Source organism: Microtus oregoni, unplaced genomic scaffold (assembly GCF_018167655.1).
Source record: "Microtus oregoni isolate MIOR12 unplaced genomic scaffold, Mior012 000004F_ref0000308, whole genome shotgun sequence".
Lineage (NCBI taxonomy): Eukaryota > Metazoa > Chordata > Mammalia > Rodentia > Cricetidae > Microtus > Microtus oregoni.
The window spans coordinates 36,244,538-36,264,555 of NW_024543063.1; the positions used below are offsets into that span (position 1 = coordinate 36,244,538).

General features: G+C 48.6%; 1 protein-coding gene across 1 annotated transcript in view; it reads right to left on the reverse strand.

The window, feature by feature from the left end:
* Nucleotides 1-18,106, reverse strand: part of Hsd17b2 (hydroxysteroid 17-beta dehydrogenase 2) — a 53,589-nt gene extending 35,483 nt beyond the window's left edge. Inside the window, exon 1 of the mRNA XM_041650402.1 lies at nt 17,804-18,106. Within this exon, the coding sequence (XP_041506336.1) occupies nt 17,804-18,068 (265 nt within the window). The 5' untranslated portion in view covers nt 18,069-18,106. The remainder of the gene's footprint in view (nt 1-17,803) is intronic.
* Nucleotides 18,107-20,018: the final 1,912 nt, after the last annotated feature.

Sequence of the window (20,018 nt, forward strand, 5' to 3'; positions counted from 1 at the left end):
GTGGAAGGCTGAGGTAGATCCCGGGCCTCCTCCTCTGCATTCTCCATCTTACTTTTTGAGACAGGGTCTCTCACTGAACCTGAAGCTTGCTATTTTGGTTACAGTGGCTGACTACTGATCTCCCATGATCCCCCTGTGTCCATCCCGACTCCTAACTCTGGGCTGTAGCTGCTCAGCACCATGTCCAAGTGTGTGCTGGGGATTTAAACTCAGTTCTTTGTGTTTATGAAGCATGCACTTTACCCCACTAGGCTGTCTTCTCAGCCCCTATTGGTTGGATTTTGGTGGCCAGAATGAAGGAATATGCACCAGGGCTTCCCTGCACAGTTGAGAAGGGACCTCTGGGTGCACCAAAGTGCCAGGGCACCTTCTTCACAGTGTCCCCAAAAATGAGCTAGCAGTGGGAATGAGGCCGCTGGCGGGGGGCGGGGGCGGTCCCACAAAAGAACCGATGATAAACTTCAGGGCCCTCAGATGTGTTGTTCATTGAAAGCTTGCTGTGAGCTTTCTCCACTGCCCCCCGCCCAACCTCGCCTATGTTCTCTTAGCAGTTTTGAGGGCCATTCTCACGGTAAGGCTGTATGTTTCTGGATGATGGGATTACCAGAGGGATGCAACAACCCCTGGATAAACTGGTTCTGCAAGGCCAGGATGTGGACACAGAAGGAAAAGATACTTCGAAGCTGTTCTGTCGTTGAGTCTGCCAGAACCTTCCATTGTACTCAAGCTGCCCTATTCAAATCTGCATAACCTGGCTCCTCTGATCCAAGCCCAATGAGAGTGAGGACCTTGCTGTAGAATCCAGCTTTCCGGGACCCTGCTCAATATACCTCAGGAACCCTGTATTCTGTTGAAGAATTACCCGGCTCCCAGAGCCAATCCCCACTTCAGACAGGAGAACTCAGTCTTGCTTCTAAAGCCCAGGAGTGAGCAAACCCTTGTTTGATGGCTCATCCTCAGGAAGTTCTCAATGGATAAGATCAAGAGGCAGTGTCAGAGCAATCATTGCTACACCTACACCTGAGCTTCCCTTGACCTCTGCTCATAGATATTTATTCACCCATGTCTGTTGAGCCCTGCATGCCAGATAAAATGCTAGATACCGGGATTGTACAAGTCAGGAAGGTGTAACCTCTACAAGTTTTCATTGTCTCCATCTGCAATAAAAATAATACCATTCATCGGGTGGCTTGAACAACAGAAACCCATTCTTGCATAGTTCCAGAAAACAGAAGTCTGTGTCAAGGGTGCCTATAGGGCTAAGTTTTGATGTGAGATCTCTTCCTAGCATGGAGAGGACAATCTCAAATGGAAGGAGGAAACAGAGACAAAGAGAGACAGAGACAATGTCTGTCTTCTTAAAAGGGGCACTAATATGCCTTCCTTTTGAGAGTGGCAGCAAGCAAGATAGATCACCATGAAGGCCTCAGGCACACTTGTGAGTAAAAGGTGGGGGGCACTTCTTGCCTTCCCCAAAGTGCCAAATGCCACCTAGGTACCAAATGTGCATCTTTGTACCCAACCATGTGGTGGCCAACTCCCGCTTCCGGTGTTTGGTGTCGAAGCTGAAGAAGACATCATCAGGGGAGATAGTGCACCGTGGACAGGTGTTTGAGAAGCCACCCCTGGGTGAAGAACTTAGGCGTCTGACTGCACCCTGACTTCTGCAGTGACACACATATTTACCGAGAGGATCGGGACCTGAGCACCTCTGATGCCATTCTACTGAGACATGGGTGCCCAGCACCATGCCTGTCCACATTCCTGCAGATCATGAGGGTGGAAGAGACTGAGGAGGGTAAGTGCTGCTGGCCAGCTGTCAAACAGCTCCGTGACTCCAAGTTCAAGTTCCTGTTGTGCGGCACCAACTCTGCCACCAAGAGACCCAACTGAGTAAAACTCCAGAGGGTCAGAAAAGGAGGGGGCGCTAATACCATCATGGGGCCTCACCACGATCTCATCTAAAGTTAATCCCCTCCCAGAACTCTGTCTTCGTGGGTCATCTAACTGGTTCTCGGGCTTCAGCAGGGAATTTCCAAGCGTTCCCCCACTCCTGCCTGCTGTTGTGGCTTGAACATGAAGTGTCTCCCATTTGCTGATGAGGCTGAACACTTGATTGCCAACTAGTGGCACTGTTTTAGGATGCAGAGACTTGCTGGGGAGAAGGGGTCAGCAGGGGTGGGTTCTGAGATGTTAAGAGTCTGGCTCTCCTTCCTGTCTTCCTGATGAGGGATACAGGGTGACCGGCTGACTGTAGCTTCTCCTGTTGTGCCATCTTCTCTTGCTGATCCATTCTTCTTCATTGTCGATCTCTGTTCAGCTTCACTCACGACGATAAAAAATGATTAATATCTTCTGTCATTAATATCTCCCGTCATTAATATTGTCTGTCATTAATACCTTCTGCAAATTACACAAGATGTAGTCAGCTTTCACCTGTTTGGATCCCAGCGTCCTCCAGTTCTTCCCAGCCTTGAATATTTAAGGTTCTGGCTCTTTTCCATGAAGTACAAGTCCCTCTTATCTCAAGTCCCTCATTATGGCCCAGACTTTGCAAGTTCCCTGCATTGACTTCAGTGCCTTCCACACAGCCAAAGCCTGTGTGTCTAAGAGAAGAATTTCTTAGAAAGCAAGTTAGATTAATGAGTGAAACATGATTCGGCACAGTAAAAATTGGAAGCCGAGGCCGCGGTCCACTGCCCTGGCAACAGCAAGACACGTACGCAGTCAAGGAATACCAAGAGAACCAACCTTCCCTGAAGTACACAGGGTGATGGTTGTCTGGGCTGCTCTGCTGGCCAGAGTCTTTGTAGTAAATAGAATCAAATTGGATGAATTGAGGGACGTGTAATGAAGAACACAGGAGGATGGAGACAGGAGAAGAAGGAAGAGATGGAAGAGAGGAGAGGAGGAAGAGGGAGGAAGAAGAGGAGGAGAAGGAGGGGCAGTAAGACGCAGAAGGAGTCAGGGTGGGGCACCTTTGGCAGAGTGCTTGCCTCCCATGAGATGAAGCCCTAGGTTTGACCTCCAGCATGGTGTAATCCAGGTGTGTTAATACACGGTTATAATCCAAACGCTTGGGAGGCTGAGGTTAAGGCATCAGCAGTTTGATTATCTTCAACTCCATAGCAAGTTTGAGGCCAGTCTGGGCTACATGAGACCTGCCTCAGTAGCAACAGCAAAGGCAGGAGAGGTCAAAGGACAGCAGACCCTTTTGGGGAAGTACGTGCAGCCAGGCAGGTTCTCTTCTAAACCCTGTAGCTGCCACAGGAGGAATCCAGAGAAGTTACAGTATGACCCCCAGGGAAGAGACCTTTTAAGATGATGGAGTGGAGGAGTAAATACTCTTAGTTTCTTGGTCCTCCGTGTTTATGGTCTCCAGCCAAATGTTCCCCATGTGCCCAGTTGGCAGAGGCCAATCTCAAATATAGAGAGAATGAGAGAGATGACAGGGATGCAGAATGCAGAATGGTTTATGCCCATAGCCAACACATCTCCTAGAATCTGCCCCTTAACCCAGGAACACACACACTTTCTGGTAACAGAACCCTGTTATTTCCTGGAGGGAGGTGCTACAAGCCTAACCACATCTTTCAATATCTCAGAATATGACCTTGCGTGGAAACAGGTCATTGCTGATATGATGAGAGGAGAGGAGGGTTTATTTGGTTTACACTTCTAGATCACAGTTCTTCACTGAGGGAAATCTTTTTGTGAAAGAGTGGGTCCTTAGTCTAATATGCCTGGTGTCTCTATAAGGAAAAAAAATACAGGGTCTGAAGATGTGTCTCAGTTGGTAGGTCCCTTGTCTGGCAGTCACAAAGCCCTGGGTTTCATTCTCAATACCAAATAAATCGTGTGGTGGCAGGCTCCTGCAATCCTAGCACTCAGAGGGGTAGACAGGAAGACGGAAAAATTCAAGGTCATCCTTGGCCACAGAGCACATTCAAGGCCTAGCCCTAGCCTAGTCAACATGAAACCTTGTCTCCATAAAAGGAAAAGGGAAATAGAAAGCTGGACTTTGAGCTGTGGGGAAGATGGCGGGGGCTGGGGGCCAGGGAGCAGAGGTAGAGACTGAGCAGCAGCAGATGTAAGGAAGAGGTCATGAGGGCTAGCCGAAACTGGCCAATGGAAGATGCATTCAGCCTGCAGCCTTCGGAGGGCATGTGGCCCTGCCAGTAACTTAACTTCTGGTTTCCTGCCTCCGGGACTCTGAGACTTCCTGTTGTCTTAAGCCAGCTCTTTGGGGTACAGGTTGAGCAGTTTCCGTCTCAAAGGAAAAGAATCCAAATTACTCCAACCTCCAAAATGACATGAACATCAACATCAAGTCACAAGTGGAAAACACCAGAGATGACTTCGTGGGACAGGTGGCAGCCTGGACCTGGGCAAACGATGCCTCGTTGTATCAAACTGCCTTCAGGCCGTGTGTGTGTGTCTAGCAGATAGGAAAAATAGATGAATTCCTTATTTTGACTTCGGTCCCACCCCAAAGATATCTCATTGTGTATATGCAAATATTCTGAAATCGCCTTTTGGTCAGGGAAACCATTGTACACCGTATTAAAGAATCAGCCCTAGGGGATGAGTAGACCTTAACCTCCCTACCACATGGAATCCTGGTGGACTACAAAGTCCATGAAAGCTAAGGAGGTGTGGTGATTTTCGAGGCATTATGAACTTGTAGAGTAAAAATGAGAGAGAAAATGAGGGCCTCAATTCAGTCCCCAGCTCTGCCACTTACTGGCCAAGAGGGAGTTGGATGAACCCATCTGGGGAGGAAGCATGTCTGAGGCATGGGGTTCCTTGGCTGGGTTTCGGAAGGAAGACGTAGAACTCAAAGGAGATGGAGGACACCCGGGAGAGTTATACCCTGAGCAAGCTAGAAACCCCTGGTAGCTCTTCTTACTTTCGCCCCTCATCAGAATTTTAGATTCTTGAAGTTCTCTTTCTCCTATCCCAAGGAGGGAGGTTACTCTCCATACGCAATTCCCTGCATCTAAGAGGTGGGCAGATGGAAAATTCACTAAAGTTACCATTTGCGCAAAGCTGATGTAGAAGAAGACAACAGCCAGCCAGAAAGATGCTGCCCTGGCTTTCCAGTGTTCCGCAAGAATCCCAAGTGTCCACGTGGGAGAACCTAAATCAACGTGACCTCTCCAGACCCAGGCTCCTCACAGGGGGACTTGATGCTGGTTTCTGTTCCCAGGACCAGTCCTGTGAGAATTACCTCACCCGACAGCTGCACGATGCCACTAAATTACAAATATGACTCGATCCCTGCTTATGGTGCACCAAGGGCATTTCCTGAGGATCTGTTCTAAGCGTGGCCCTGTGTGTACACAGCACCGAGGGGACAGTGTGAGCCTGCCCCTGGCACTGGCAAGCCAAGGCGAAGAGCCGAAGGAGGCTCAGCCAAACCATCTGAGGTCTGGGAGCCAGCAGAAAAGATTAATCAGCTAGGCACACTCTCAAGGGCACCATCTCCACACTGCCGATCAATGGAGACTCCACACTGTTATTTAAGTGGTGCCAGGCCACACCCCTGGTTGTAGGTGGCAGAACTATGAAACTGGAACTCCGTGACTCCAAAGTACTTGCTCTTCGTGCTGTAGTAAGACACCATTATCACCTGGGAAATGTACCTGACCACTCCGATGCCTCTGTGTGCCAGGTCAGTCATTTCTGTGTGTCCATGTTAACTCGGTGCCCAGTTCCGAGTACCCACTGTGTGTCAGGAAGTGTCTTAATTAGCATTTCCAGCCAGCTTGACACAGTCTGGAAGCATTTCCCTGAACAGCCTCTGTTGAGCAATTGTCCTCATCAGATGGATCGGCAAGCATGTCTGTTAGGGATTGTCTTGCCGGTTAAATGACGTAAGGGCACCCAGCCCACTGTGAGCAGCGTTGGTCCCTGAGCAGGGGGTTCTGAGCTCAGCTGAAGGGAAGCCTGAGTGAACCAGAAGGTCAACAAGGAATGATCCTCCATGGTTTCTGCTTCGAGTTGCTGTCTTGAATTCCTGCCTTGACTCTCCTCCGGGACAGTTGGTGGTGACCTCAGCGACTGTGACCTGAAGTTTAATGCAAATAAACCCTTTCCTCCCCCACGTTTCTTTTGTTTTTACCATAGCAACAGAAATGTTTTACCACAGCAATCGAAATGAAACTAGAATAGGAGGACAGAATGAAGGAGTCACGGTAGTCATGTGGCATGGGCCACTGGCACTTCCATGCCGTCCATTATGTTATTTCAAAGTCGAGCAAAGTCCTACAATGGTAATCAATAGGGTGTGGATGGAAAGAGAGAAAACAAGAGGCTTGACACCTGGAGCTCAAAGGATGCTTGTTCAAGGAAGTGGCCCGTAAGCCATTAGGTCTCCACTGGCACTAATCTGAAACCACTGTGCATCGTCTGGAGACTCTTTGACAGTCTACACCAGGAAGGAGGGTGCTACTGTGTCCCCAGAGAACCCAAGGGAAGGATACCGTGAGCAACGCCCAGAATGAAGCATTTTCCAGCTCAAGAGGTCCACACTGCCAAGGTTGAGAAACCCTGATTCTGAAGAAGATAGGCAGGTAGAGAAGTCAGTGCTCTAAGGGATGAGGAAACACTGGAGGTGAAAGGGGCTTTAGTGCCAGAGCCTCAAGACAGCGCGGTTGCCCTCAGCAAAGACAAACCCCAATGGAAGACACAAAGGAAAGGCAAGGTAAGGGGGGCTTCTGATCGTGGACACTTCTTGACAGAAGACATTGTTGGTGCTCTACACCCGACCTGTGAAAGAGGCCCCTATGGGATTCTAAAGACCAGCAGGGAACATGGGGGAAGGACAGACTAAACCAAAAGCAGTGAAGGTAGACAGCAAAAGTGACCCCAGATGCATTCCGGGGAGTGATGGTTACAACCCAGGCATGAACCACAACAGGGACTGATGGTAACTGGGTGGCAAGGCCCACTCTGTAGGGAGCCCTAATCAAAAGCCGATTGAGGGAATGTCTTAGTTTCTTTCCCTGTTGCTCTTTGTGGCCATTTGAATTAAAAACATCCCTCATAGGCCATAGGCTCTGGTCTTTGAATATTTGGTCTCCAGTTGGTGGTGCTATCTGGGGAAGGTTTGGGAAGTTATGCCCTTGCTGGAGGAAGTGTGTCATGGACAGCAAGTTTTGCGAGTTCAAAGCCTCCCCCTCCTGCCTGTCTGCACTCAGCTTCCTGATTGCCCTTGAGGTGCCCTTGAGGTGTGAGTGCTCAGCTTCTTGCTCCAGCCCCCACGCCTGCCACTCGCTGCTACACCTCCCCACCGGGATGGACTCTAACCTTCTGGAACTGTAAGTCCAAATAAACTCTTTTAGAAGTTGCTTTCGGTCGGGACGTTTTATTATAGCAACAGAAAAGCCACAAAAGACCTCAGCCAAAGCAAGCTAGAGGAGGAAAAATTGACCTTGACTCTAGATTCCAGCTCACGGTCTATGGTGAGGATGTTAAGGCAGCAGGAGCTTGAAGCCTCTGGTCATATTACATCCACAGACACAAAACAGGAAGTAATGAATGTGCCCAAGCGCTCAGTTTGAGTTCTCCTTTTAATACAGTCCAAGATGACCTGCCAAGATAATCTCCCGGAGGCCCATCTGCCAGGTGATTCTAGATTTATGAAGGTGACAGTTAACACTAGCCATGAGAGGGAGGACTTCAAGACCTCAGCCTCACAGATAAAGAGCTGGACCTATCCAGTAAAATTGGAGGTGCGTGGTGTTATGGAGAGGCGTGGCTCATCCGAGACTTTAAGCACCGCTGAGTTCTCAGTGCAAATCTAATGTTCTCTTTAATTCCTACCAGGGTTTTGAAGAAAAAAAAAAAACAGCAATGTTCAGACACACACCTGACCAGGTAAGCTGGATTTCTAAGAGTGGGTACCCAAGCACAAGAAAACTTAAACACCAACCTTCACGCAGTGAGTCTACACAGTGGTCCTCAGCCTTCCTAATGCTTTGACCCTTTAAAACCCAACCATAAAGTTATTCTGTTGCTACCTCACAACTGCAATGTTGCTACTGTTACGAGTCATAATGTAAATATCTGATATGCAGGGTATCTAACATGCCACCCGCAGAGGGGTTGTGACCCACAGGCTGAGAACCTCTGGGCTAACACTGGGTGAGGTTCCACATCCAACCGGCTTGAGCTGTTGATGACCTCAATATGCTCAGGGCCCCCCCTCATGGGTGGAGATGCTCGTCTTTGTGTAATTCCAGAGGAGGCATTCCTGTTTCCTAGCTATATAATTCTGTGTCCTGCTTCAGCTCTTGGCTGAATTCTGTCCAAACAACGAACTGCTCAGTCTTGTGTGTTCTGGTGTCACCTGAGGTCCAGACCATCCATTCTCAGATTCTCAGACAGTCTTGTTTGTAGCAACGAATGCTAATCTCCACAGTGAAGCCTCATGGCTTCAACCTGCCTTCCATCTCTGATCTTTCTTTCTTTCTTCCTTCCTTCCTTCCTTTCCCTTTCTCCCTTCCTCTTTCTTTTTCCTTTTTTTCTACAGAATCTCACTCGGTAGCCCAGACTGCCTTGAACTACCCTAATTCAGGTTGACCTCAGACCACAAGCAATTCTCCTGCCCCATCCTCTGGGATGATGGGCATGGGCCACCACACTCAACTTGTGAACTTGCTTTCCAAACCTCCCAGTACCCTGCGCCATAGAGCACTCAAAGCTGAAGCTGCCCAGAGTCGGTTCTTTGAGGTCAGTTGGGTACCATTTTCCTTGTTACGTTTGGGTGCCCATCACAGCATTGCTTTATTCCTGGCTCCTCGGGATCCCACAATCCGTGTGCGTGCCGTGGCTCCTGGGACAAGGCTCACAGATTGTAGGTCAAAACTTCTCAACCTCAGAGCTGTTGATAACAGTGTCACATTGTTCCTTATCATGGGGACCACTCCTTGCCTCTGTCAGAGGTTCCGGCAGTGATCCAGCCTTATTACTAGCTGTGGCAGGTCCCCTAGTTTCTCAGTTCTAATTGCACATTGCCAAATATTCCCTTGGGAAGCAAACGTCCCCCAAGTTCATAGCAGGTGTTCGATAGGAATGATAAGGACAAGCCAGTACTCTGAGAATGTTGAAACAGGTGGAGAGCGAGCAGACCAGGAATGCCCTAGCTGCCCTTGACAGGAAGAACATGATAAGAGCAAGAGGCTACCTCTCTCAGCCCAGAAAATAGCTGGTGCTTCTGTTCTCTCTGTCTCTCTGTCTCTCAGTACCTTACCATCCCTTGTCTAGTCTGATTTCCTACGATAGTGTTCTCTGAGCACATGCGGCGGGGCCAGGCTCTGTCCCAAGCATGTGGGACACGCTACTTCACTTCGTTCTCCTGATAGCTCATAACCAGGAGTGAGTGAAGACACATTCCGTAAACACACTGTCCTTCTGAGCCATAGCTTTGTACTGCGAGGCGAACAGAACAAAGGCAGAGAAGTCCACAGCTCCTGCCTCGTCTTCTTCCACTTCATCTGTAGTCTCAGTCCTTTTGCCACACTTGGTCCTTCCCCTGGGGTCCAAATCACCACCTCCAAAAGGTCTCCCTTTCCCCAGATGTCTTCTTCTCAGCTTGGTCCCTGGAGAGAATCAGCCATCTTGTTCCTTTCTTCTTCCCGGAGCATTCTCAGCACGTCACTGTCGTCCAGTACGTGTTGGCCTCACCCTAGGCCTTCTTGCCGTGGGCTTCGCTGGGGCAGGCCTCTCTGGTGAGTGCTCTAGATGCAAGGATGGGACCCAGAGGCCTCTCTCAGCCCATTCATTCTCTCCTGCACGTGGGCTGTTGTTCACAACTCTGCTCATTCGGGAGCTCTCAAGTGAACCAGGGCTTAAACAGCCAGAGGTAGGTAGACACAGCACCAAGCCAGGGATCTAAACCCTGGACGTGTGAGAAAAGCATCTTCAAGTAAAAGATCTAAGAGCTGAAGAAACAAGTGAGCTACAGAGAGAGCTTGTTGTCCAAGGAATGGCCGGGATGTGGAAGAACGAAGGATCAGGGCAGCAGTGAATGGAGCTGATATGGAAGCAGCGTTAATGAGTGTGGCCCAGTCAAGTCCCATTGCCCGCATCCTCCTTGGCCAAGGGCTCGATTGGGCTGCAGAAGCACAGAAAGGGGGTAGGGTGCTATTGCTGTACAAATCACCTGATCTGTACTCGTTGGCAGTGTGTGTTCTTAACTGCTTAATCTGTAGAAAAGAAAGCAACCCTAGTTCCTACAAGAGCAAAAGTAACTCAGACAGGTGAAGCCGATTGCTTAAGAGCCCACAGGGAGTGAGCAATATCCATGAACTTGTGGGTCTTATCAGTCGAGACTTAGGTGTGTGGGGAGGGAGAGGGGAGCTATGCCTGCCATTGTTTCCCTGTATGTTTACAGTCAAACCTCACTGGGTCATTCTTACACAAGTCCTCCTCCATTAGCTTTCGGAACCTAAAGTGGGGCAGAAACACTCCTTCCCTGCTTGTTATGTGCGCTGCGATGTGGGGGACATCGATGGTTGTGACACTCCAATCTGCCCCCTGGCTCCTCCCTTTCCTGCCTGTGGGAAGTGGACATGGAGAGTTGACAGAACTGAACAGGAGCGACTTGCCTGGTGCAAAATTCTTCTTTCTCTCTAGCGGAGAACTGGAAAGGTAACGATGAAGAAACAATAGGGGCTGAGGAGGAAACTCGAGATCACAGAGGGTCATGTAGAAGCACTCCTCTCTGGCTGATGACCTCCTAGCTGACCAGGCTACGCCCCACCCTATGAGCAAACCCTGTGACTTTCCCACCCTGCTTTCACTGGGCATGGCAATGCCACACGCCATAGAGAAGTCCTCCAGGGCTCCCTCTCAGGAACAGGGCTCACATCTCGATCCACCGCCCTGCTTTTAGACTCACTCAAGCAGAAAGAAAGGCTATGAATGGATCCCACAAAACAGAACAGCCGCGTCCTGGGAGTGGAGATTGATTGATGGAAACTACACATTGATCCTAGGTAGTTTTGTCTCATTTTTTTTTATGGTTCATAACAAGAGGGCACGTACTTAGAATTCTGAATTGACATTTCAAAGGAATGGGCTAGAGGAGACAAAGGAACAGAATGGAGAAGAGTCTGGAAACTGTAGAGAGTTGATATAAAGGAATAGAAAGACTTCCTGCAAAGAAATGTTGCTGCTAGGACCTCGGGTTTAGTGGGTGGTCATAGAGGCGTAATTAGGTCATGCGACCTCCAAAGACACAACATGGCATTCACGGAGCTGTAGTTTGACCAGGCCACGCATTGAGGACACAGTCTGATAAGTCTTTGCTCTGTGGTAGGGAATCCAGGAAAATTAGAGGACAAAGGACAGAGCCAACAAGATGACGTCAGAGGAAGTTGGAAGAACCTCAAAGAGTCAAGGGGCAGAGGAGTAGGAAACACACAAAAATGCAGGGTCCAGGTAGGCAGAAGCCACCACTCCCGGAAGGGGATGGAATATGATTGGCAGAGCTAGAGCAGAAATGGAACTCAGATAATTAGGAAAGCCCCATCAACCATGCAGGGCATCTTCAGAGCCTGGTGGGGGACAAAGGAGCTTCTATCCCTGTCACAACCCGGCTAAGTAAGAGCACGCTTATGACCAAGCCCACACAAAGTCTCGTCTGGAACAGACCAACAATGAAGTCACCACGGAACAATGGGCCTCCAAGAGCTAGGCTGTGTCACACTGCCCTTTCTGTGCGGGTGACCCCAGCAAAAAGAGTCAGTGTTTAAGTACCTAAGCAAGTGGTCAAACTGGGCAATGCTTTCACAAAAGGGAGGGGGACATTTCTCCAGTGTGGGGCCATTCATTCACATTCTTCCCTCATTGTTGTGTTGGGTCTAATGGGCTCAACCTAGAAGGGACCTTCATCCTGCCTTCAGGCAGCTTTCAATGAACAAGGCAGGTTTGGCTCTGAGACTATTTCTCACTCCCATTTAAAAAACAGAAGTACCTACAATGCCTAGTAAACTGCACGCTTGGGGTGTGGCTTAGGGGTAGAGGTCTTCTCTGGCATGATGCCCTGGGTTCAATTCTCAGTACTGCACACACCAGAGAACTTAGAAAGCTCTGAGCATAGACCTTTATTCTCTCTTTAGTTTGTGTTTTACCCTTTAGTAATCTATTTTTAAATTCAAAAGATCCCAAATTCCAAGATGACAGACACCAAGAGTGTTCAACTTTTAGGACCTCCACTGGACTGTCCAGTAAGTCCTAGAAGACGCCAACCAAGCTTTGAACCCTTCATTTGGAGCATAAAATAAAGTTATTTACTTAAAATAAATCTACATCTCCTCCTGGATCCATCTTGTGTTGTACCAAGTTTGGAAATTTTTCAATTAGAAAATATATCTAATACACAACAAGCTTTCTGGAGAGCCAGCTGTATACGTGGACTCCTTAGCCAAGCAGTTTAGAATACTCTAGAAAGCCACTTTGCCTTTGTCAAGCCTCCCCCAGCTTCCCTCCCCCGCCCCATAGGGGGCCCATCTCATAGCCACAGGCTGGTGCAGCCACATCCGTCCACTGCATGTTAAACCCTCCTGCTTTCACAGATACCGAATCAGCAGGGGACGGTCACGGTGGGTAAGAAAGGCATGTCTGGCTGCTGAGAGCCATGAAGGTGAAAATCAAAGTTGCCTGTGTTTCTGCCACCAAGGCCAGAGAATCTGAGCTGACACACCCTCATATCAGGAGTCATGCTGGTGCGGGGCCGGGGGTCCCCAGCCCAAGTAGGTCCAAGGTCAAGGATTAGGAGGAGGGCAGATTGTATGTATGCCTTTCTAAGTCTTCTGCCCCATTGTTCCTGGAAAACAGATGCTCCACACCGCATTCTCAGTAAATATTTATTGAAGGGCTGGAGAGATGCTCAGGAATTAAGAGCACTGGCTGCTCTTCCTGAGGACCCCAGTCTGGTTCCCAGCACCAGGTCAGTGTGTTCACAACGGTTTATAACTCCCATTCTGGAGAATCTGATGCCCTCTTCTGCCTTCTGTCGGAAACCTGCATAGATGTGGTGTGCACATAGATACACACACACACACACTCACTCACACACACACTCATTGATTAGATAAATGACTGCTCCTCTCAGTCCACATGGCATCCTTTCCTTTTGCTTTGTTGGTTTTTCCTGTTTTTCTTCTTCCTGGCCACCCCTCCAGCCTACTTCTGCCCAGCCTTGTACTCAAGTCCGTCATTCTCCCTGACCCCCATTACCTCCACCTGGGAGAGTCTGCTGCATGTGGCTAAGGAATATTTCCAGTCAACAGCGGAAGAGTGGAAATTCAAAAGCTGCTAATGGAGGCCCAAAGACACATGGGTCAAAACAGGCTAGCGACGGACATTCCTGCAACTCTTGACCATTTGTGTGTGCACACGTGTTCGTGGTACAACTCCACCCCAAGTTTGAGGGCCTCCTCTAGGGTCTTAGAGTCACCACTAGTGACCACTGCAGCCGGAAGTGCTCAGAAGCTAAGTGGTAAGGGCCAGTACTACCTTGTCTAATGACTCTCAGCATGGTGACGTCAAATACTACAGTGCCCTGACATCCTGTCTAGGCAGCTCCGTGATGTGACTCACATCTGTCCAGGGTGACCAAGAGGAAGTGACCCTCAGAGGACTTCATCATCTGACCTGACACCTTCCCTGTCTTTGTTTTTGTTTTTTTTTTTTTTTTGAAACCTTCCTAAATCTTGCCTCAGGGTTGTCCTCTCAGAATCCCATCCTCAAGGGAAGTAGATGCCGAACCCAGCCATAAGCCGGATTCACATGTTTTTCCATCTTTTGGTGCTTGAGGTGTTTTTGCAATCATACTGACCTTCTCTTCGTTAATTTTACAGCCATTTAAAAACTCAAATGACCCTTATCGTTTCAGGGTACCTTAGAGACAAAACACATTCAAACATTCTAGGCATGCTTAATATAACCAGAATACTTCAGAGGCAAAGTAGCTTTGACCATCATGGTGAAATGAAGGACTTGAAGAGGGAGAAGACATTCTTCAAAGTTGCATCTGTCATTGTCTCTCACTTAGAACCATAACTGAGAAGAAGCTAAGTTCTATTTAGTGTTACCTCTCCATAAAGAGCTACAATTTATCCTTTCTTTTCCTGTTTTTAGCACTGGGAATTGAAGCTTGGGCCTCAGCTATATTCCCAGCTCTTTTCAACTTTTTTATTTTGAGGTAAGCTTTGTTAAACTTATAATCCCCCTGCCTCAGCATCCCAAATAGTTGGGATTACACGCCTGCACCACCAGGCACAACTTCTTTTAAATTTTTGTTGATTTGAGATAGCATCTTATATAGCTGTCCTCATATTTGTTACCTATCCAAGGATGACCTTGAACTCCCTTGCTAAGATTATAGGCTGCTCCCACAGTGTCTTGACTCTCCTTTAAATATTTTTTATGCCTTGAAAAGTCTGACATCGTGAAAAGCAGCTGGGTGCATTGCTCCAACCATTTGCAAAACCCTTTACAATTTCTCTCCTTCCTTCATGTACAGGACTATTTTCCAAAATCCTTTCCCGTCAATCTGTTACCATAGTTTTCCCGCCAGCTCCAGCCCGACCTGAGGAGCATGCAGCGTGATCCAGACATTCAGCTCACTGGCGTCTTCCTGTAGCCTGAGCAGTTTCCCGCATGGTGACACTCCTCTTGGGATTGTCACCTTTCATGACTGTATACTGTTACACTCGAAGGAGGGACCATAGATTTTGGCTGCTTTGGAAATGTGACTGTCTTAACTCATATGGCGCTGAGAGTGTGGTTTGGATTTCTGTCTGCTCAGTTTTGTTTGGTTTCCACAGCTAGGGATTAATCTTAAGGCCTCTGGATGGTAGGCCAGCACTCAACCACTGAGCTGCATCCTCACCTCTCAGGTTATTTCTTTCCAAATTGTATTTTTCTTATTTTTAATTACGTGTAAGTATGAGGGTATGTGTATGTGTGCCTTCAGGGGACTGCGGAACTCAGAAGAGGACGTCACACGTGCCCTGAAGCTGGAGTTACAGGCAGTTGTAAGGCACGTCATATGGGATCAAGCGCAGGTCCCCTGCAGGAAGTCTTATTCTAAACCACTGAGTCATCTCTGCAGCCACCCCCACCCCTGCCCCCACCCTGTCACATCACTTCTTGAAGAGCACTTTCAAATAATGGAATAAAGCCTGAGACTTCCCACATCCTGTCCCTTTCCTTCCTCTAGTCCACCCCTACTAAACTCCATGGCTACCTGAAACAGCAATTTTAACCCAGGGAATCTTCTTGTTGGTTTTTTGGTTTGTTTGTTTGTTTGTAGGTTGTTTGGAGCCAGGGAGATGGTTCAGCAAGTAAAGGTGCTTGTCAACAAGCCCAAAAACCTGAGTTCGAGCCCCTGAACCTACGTGGTGGAGGGAGATAGCTGACTCCCAAAGCTGCTTGCACTGTGGTACACACACACACACACACACACACACACACACGTAATTTTAAAAATTAGGGCTGCAGAGATGGTTCAAAAGTTAGAGTACTTGATGCTCTGCCAGAGGACTGGAGATCAGTTCCCACAACCCACATCAGGTCACAACCACACACAACTCCAGACTCAGGGGATCTGACAAGCCCTCTGGTGTCCTAGGGCAACTACACTCAAGCACACATACCCCCAACATGCACATATAGTTTGCTGAGTCAAACTCGTTTTAACTTTGTCCATTTTATTTTGAAGCTTCTGGGTATTTTTTTTTGGGGGGGGTGCTTGTTTTTTGTTGTTGCTGTGGTTTTGGTTTGGTGTTTTTGCTCATTTGGTTTCATTCGTGATGCTGGGGATTGAACTCTGACCTTAGCACAAGCAAGGCAAGTTCCTCTACCCCTGAACTCCAACCCCGGGCCCAAATGTTTCCGTTTAGTAAAGGTCTTGAACCTATCCAAGAACAGTACCAAACGTGTGCATCCATTGTGCAAATGACAGAAAATGACATTTTCATGGCTCTCAAATGTCCTTAGCATTGCTCTAACATCCCAAAGAACTTCTTAGGAGTTCGTCATGGGGCTCTGCTGCTCACTTAATTTACTGTTGAGAGGACAAATGAGAGAAGATTTTTGTCTTCTTCTCTACCTTGGGTTTTGTGGTAGGTCCCCTCTCCTAGGTCATCCCCAGAAGGGTTAAACCCTGAATTGATCTCCCAGAGTGTCTGTACTTCCAGAAGATCTTTTGACTGGCAGGATGCCGTAACTATTTTTGCTGAGGCTGGGGATAACTCGGTGGGTAAAGGACTTGTTTAAGCATGAGAACCTGAGTTCAGATCTCTAGCACCCCTGTAAAAAGCTGGTCAGAGTAGGAAATGCTGTCATCCACTCACGGAGGGAGCCAAAGGCGAGAGGATCTCCGGGGCTTGCTTGCAAATCAGTCTAGCTAACCAGTAAGACAGAGAGAAACGACGAAGACACCCAAGATCAACCTCTGATCGTCCCAGGGAGACAGAGTCAGGCAGGCAGAGATAGAAATATCTCCAGTGTACTTAAAGGATCTTGTATTCTTTCTTTCATGCAACTGGGAAATACGACAGTTATGTTTGACCTAGAATGATTCCGGAAGCATTGGGTGGTTGCTGCTATACAAACTCAAACCATGATTCCCTGTGCTGCTTCTCCCCAGCCATCAGCCATCTGAAATTCAAGTGAGGCCCAGGACTGCAGCTGCATGCTTCCAGGTGACACCAGTTAGCCACCAGGTGACTATCTCGCTGATTGACAGCATTGTTTGCTTTTAAACTCTCGGGCGGGAGCGCATCTCCTGCACCCCACATCCCAGCACGAACCGAACTGTGCTCAGGTGAAGACAGAATTTTGCTACTGGGTTTAAGGTAAAAGGTAAAAACAGAAAGAGATGGAACGTTAGAGCCTGTGTCTCAGTGAATCACCAGACCTGTGGTTTTCTCCGAACCACACCCAGGGGCCACAGCTGGAGGTGATGATCACCTCACGAAGGACTGACCACCTCCTCACAAGATTCCTCTACTAATAACCTTTCCTCTTCTTTACCAGGCCTTTCTGGGTTAGGATGACTTTGGGGAAATCTAATTACAGCCCTTCCAAGCTCCAACTTCACCACCCAACAAACCCGTTTTACAACTCAAAAGAATCTAATTTGGCCTCACGCTTATGTTGGAATAACACACCAAACAAGCAAAAAGCTGGCAGCTCAACTAATGAGCCTAGATTTGGGCACACACTGCCAACTCGGTCTAATTAAGAAGCACCAGCACGCTAACGACACTTGGAGGGGAAAGGTTCGATCAGGACACAGAGTTCACGATTCATGAGAGCAGCAGTGCAAAGCGCAGCGGTGTCCCGAGAGACATTCAGCACCGCGCGGAAGCCACGCGTAGGGAGGCGAGCCGTCCTGGAGCCGGGATGAACTGAAGGTTCCGAATATTCAGAACCCAATCCCAGCTAAGCCTGAAGAAGTCTGCTGTGTCCCAGTACAGCGACACACATGATGCCATTTTTACTTATTAATATTTATTTCTAGGAGACGAACAGACTCATTGTATACATAGATGCCCCTGACCAACTGTCAACTTCTGTTTTACTACCAGTTTCTCCCAAGACATTTCCAAATAAAAGGACACTAAAATAAAAAAATAAAAAAGCGCAGTGAAAACCACTTGGGTGTGAGCTGTCTGTCACTCACTTTAAGTGTTTTACATTCTGCCAAATCTAACAACATCCCACCGAGGCAGTGTGTTGGGTCCTGCTCCAAGTGACAATCACAGCAACGCCAACCACTCACCTGTCACCAGCACGGCCTTTTGATCCACAGGTAACAATTCTTGATCGGTTGACCACATACCCAGGAAGAAGCAGGACAGCGACAAGAGGAACAGGCTGCAGAGAAGGGACAGGTGGAGCAGACAAGCACCTCCCCAGAGGGCAGCAAGGCACAGCACCTGGCTGCACCGCTGCTCCGGGCTCTTGGCTCTGCAGAGAAGCATGCCCCCCAGCACTGCAGTGGCAGCCAAGGAGAGCCATGCTGACTCAGAGAAAAACAGGCTCATTCTCCAACGGCCTTCGTTTGCTCTGGGCCACTGAGGAGTGTGTGTGTGCAAAAGCTAGCTGGAGGCAGCCCGGCTTATATGGAGGGAGAGGCGCGAGGGGAGGGGGGGCAACAGCCCCCGCACCTTTTGCGTGGAACGTGTTAAATGTGGTGATAGGGAAAGCTACTCCCAGGAGGTCATCTAAGCTGTCAGCTGTGATATAAATACCAGACCCACCCCACCCGCTCATTCCCCTAACGCACTCAACACTCGCACAATCGCTCAGAAGCAAACACACACATTTAAGGCTTTTAGGACCTTCCCACCTGAGAGATGATTATTCGGGTAATGATTGACAGAATTGGAATTACAAGCAGATAATCTCCTTTGGATGTGCCTTCCCCTGTGTTTATTGAGTCCTTCTGCTAACTCCAAATGTGTGTGTGTGTGTTTATCCAGGTAATCAATGAAGCTTAGAAAGTGTAGTCTAATAAGATAGCATGTCTGATTTGGTCCATGTCTAGAGAATTACTGCCAACTGAGACAGGCTAAGGGCTCAATGAACCAAAAGGAAGAGACTCCTTAGTGGGAGATGAAAAGTGCCTATGTTGCCAGAGGGAAGTTGTACCAGGGAGACACCATAACAATGGCGACAGAACTGGGAACAGTTGCTGTCAGTGCTTTCTGGAGACTCATGCTCAATACTGATTCATGCCACTGTTTGAGGTTCTGTTCTGGATAGCAGGACTCAGTATCAAACTACGTTATCCTATGATGTTTCTACTCATGTAGCAATAGCAAGAGAGGCAATCCAACCAAGAAAAGAGAGCTTCGGGAGTGAGCAGCAGGCGAGTCTAGTCCAGCAGGCTGATCCCTGAGCACCGTTTGAACCACAGTCATTGTCTGCTACGGGAAAACAAAGACAAAGCAGACCCTCCTTTTGCTCGGCTTGCCTCTTACACAATCCTTTGTTAGACTCAGCCGGTAAACAAGAAAATTCAGGCTGAGAGAGGCTGCACGTATTCAGAGCAGGAGATCTGGATCCGTACACCAGTGACTCACCAGCTCAAGCGTCATCCTGGGAAGACTGGGAAGCTATCTCAGTCCCTATGCGTATGCATCCACGTATAATATACCATGTGCACACGCACTTGCATACCTGTGGGCTCTCTCTCTCTCTTGCACACGCAGATGAACCACCAGTCCCAATACTAATACCCAAGGGGAGCTCCCACTGGGTTTGATGGGCCTGGTGCTTACTGGCATCTCCTAGAAGGGATGAGGGATCCTGATAAGGGGCAGATGTTGGGGACATTGAGGAAAGAAGAGATCTCACTTTAGGTTCAGATGCTCATAGTTAAAACCCATTCCAGGGCCCACGGTTGCTAAGGATGAGGTCATCTTGGCTGGACAACTTCCATTCCCTCCACTCCTTCTCTCCAGATACCAAATAACAGTGTCCCTCTCCTGGAACCTAGACAGGGCCTCAGAAAGGATATGGAATTGCAGATTAAATAGAAAGAGAACAAAAGGAGAAAGGTGTTGTAGAACACGGTACCCTGCTAAATACAGACTTATCCTAGAATTGGTTCTCGAGCAAAGGGTGCGCAGAAGAGCAGGGCTGATGGGAAGAGCCTAGCAATATGGGTAGAGAGGGAGGCAGGATTTGCTCAGGACTGAACCAGGAAGCAAGGGCTGTAAAAAGATGCATGGGGCCTTAGGCAGGGAGTCAGAGAAACCAGCTTCTGGCTCAGATGCACCTCAGGAGAGTTTCCCTAGGGCCAGTGTAGCTATAAAAGGAAGATGAGGTAGGACACAGGCTACTTCAAGACCCAAGGGAGGCAGGCTAGGAAGCAGGAACGTGTGAGCTACACTGCGCGGTGGGACCATGTGGGGAGTCAACAGAGCCTATCCGAGAGACCAGTGTGGTGTGGGGAGAAGTTATCTCCACTGACCAGCCTCACAGACAGC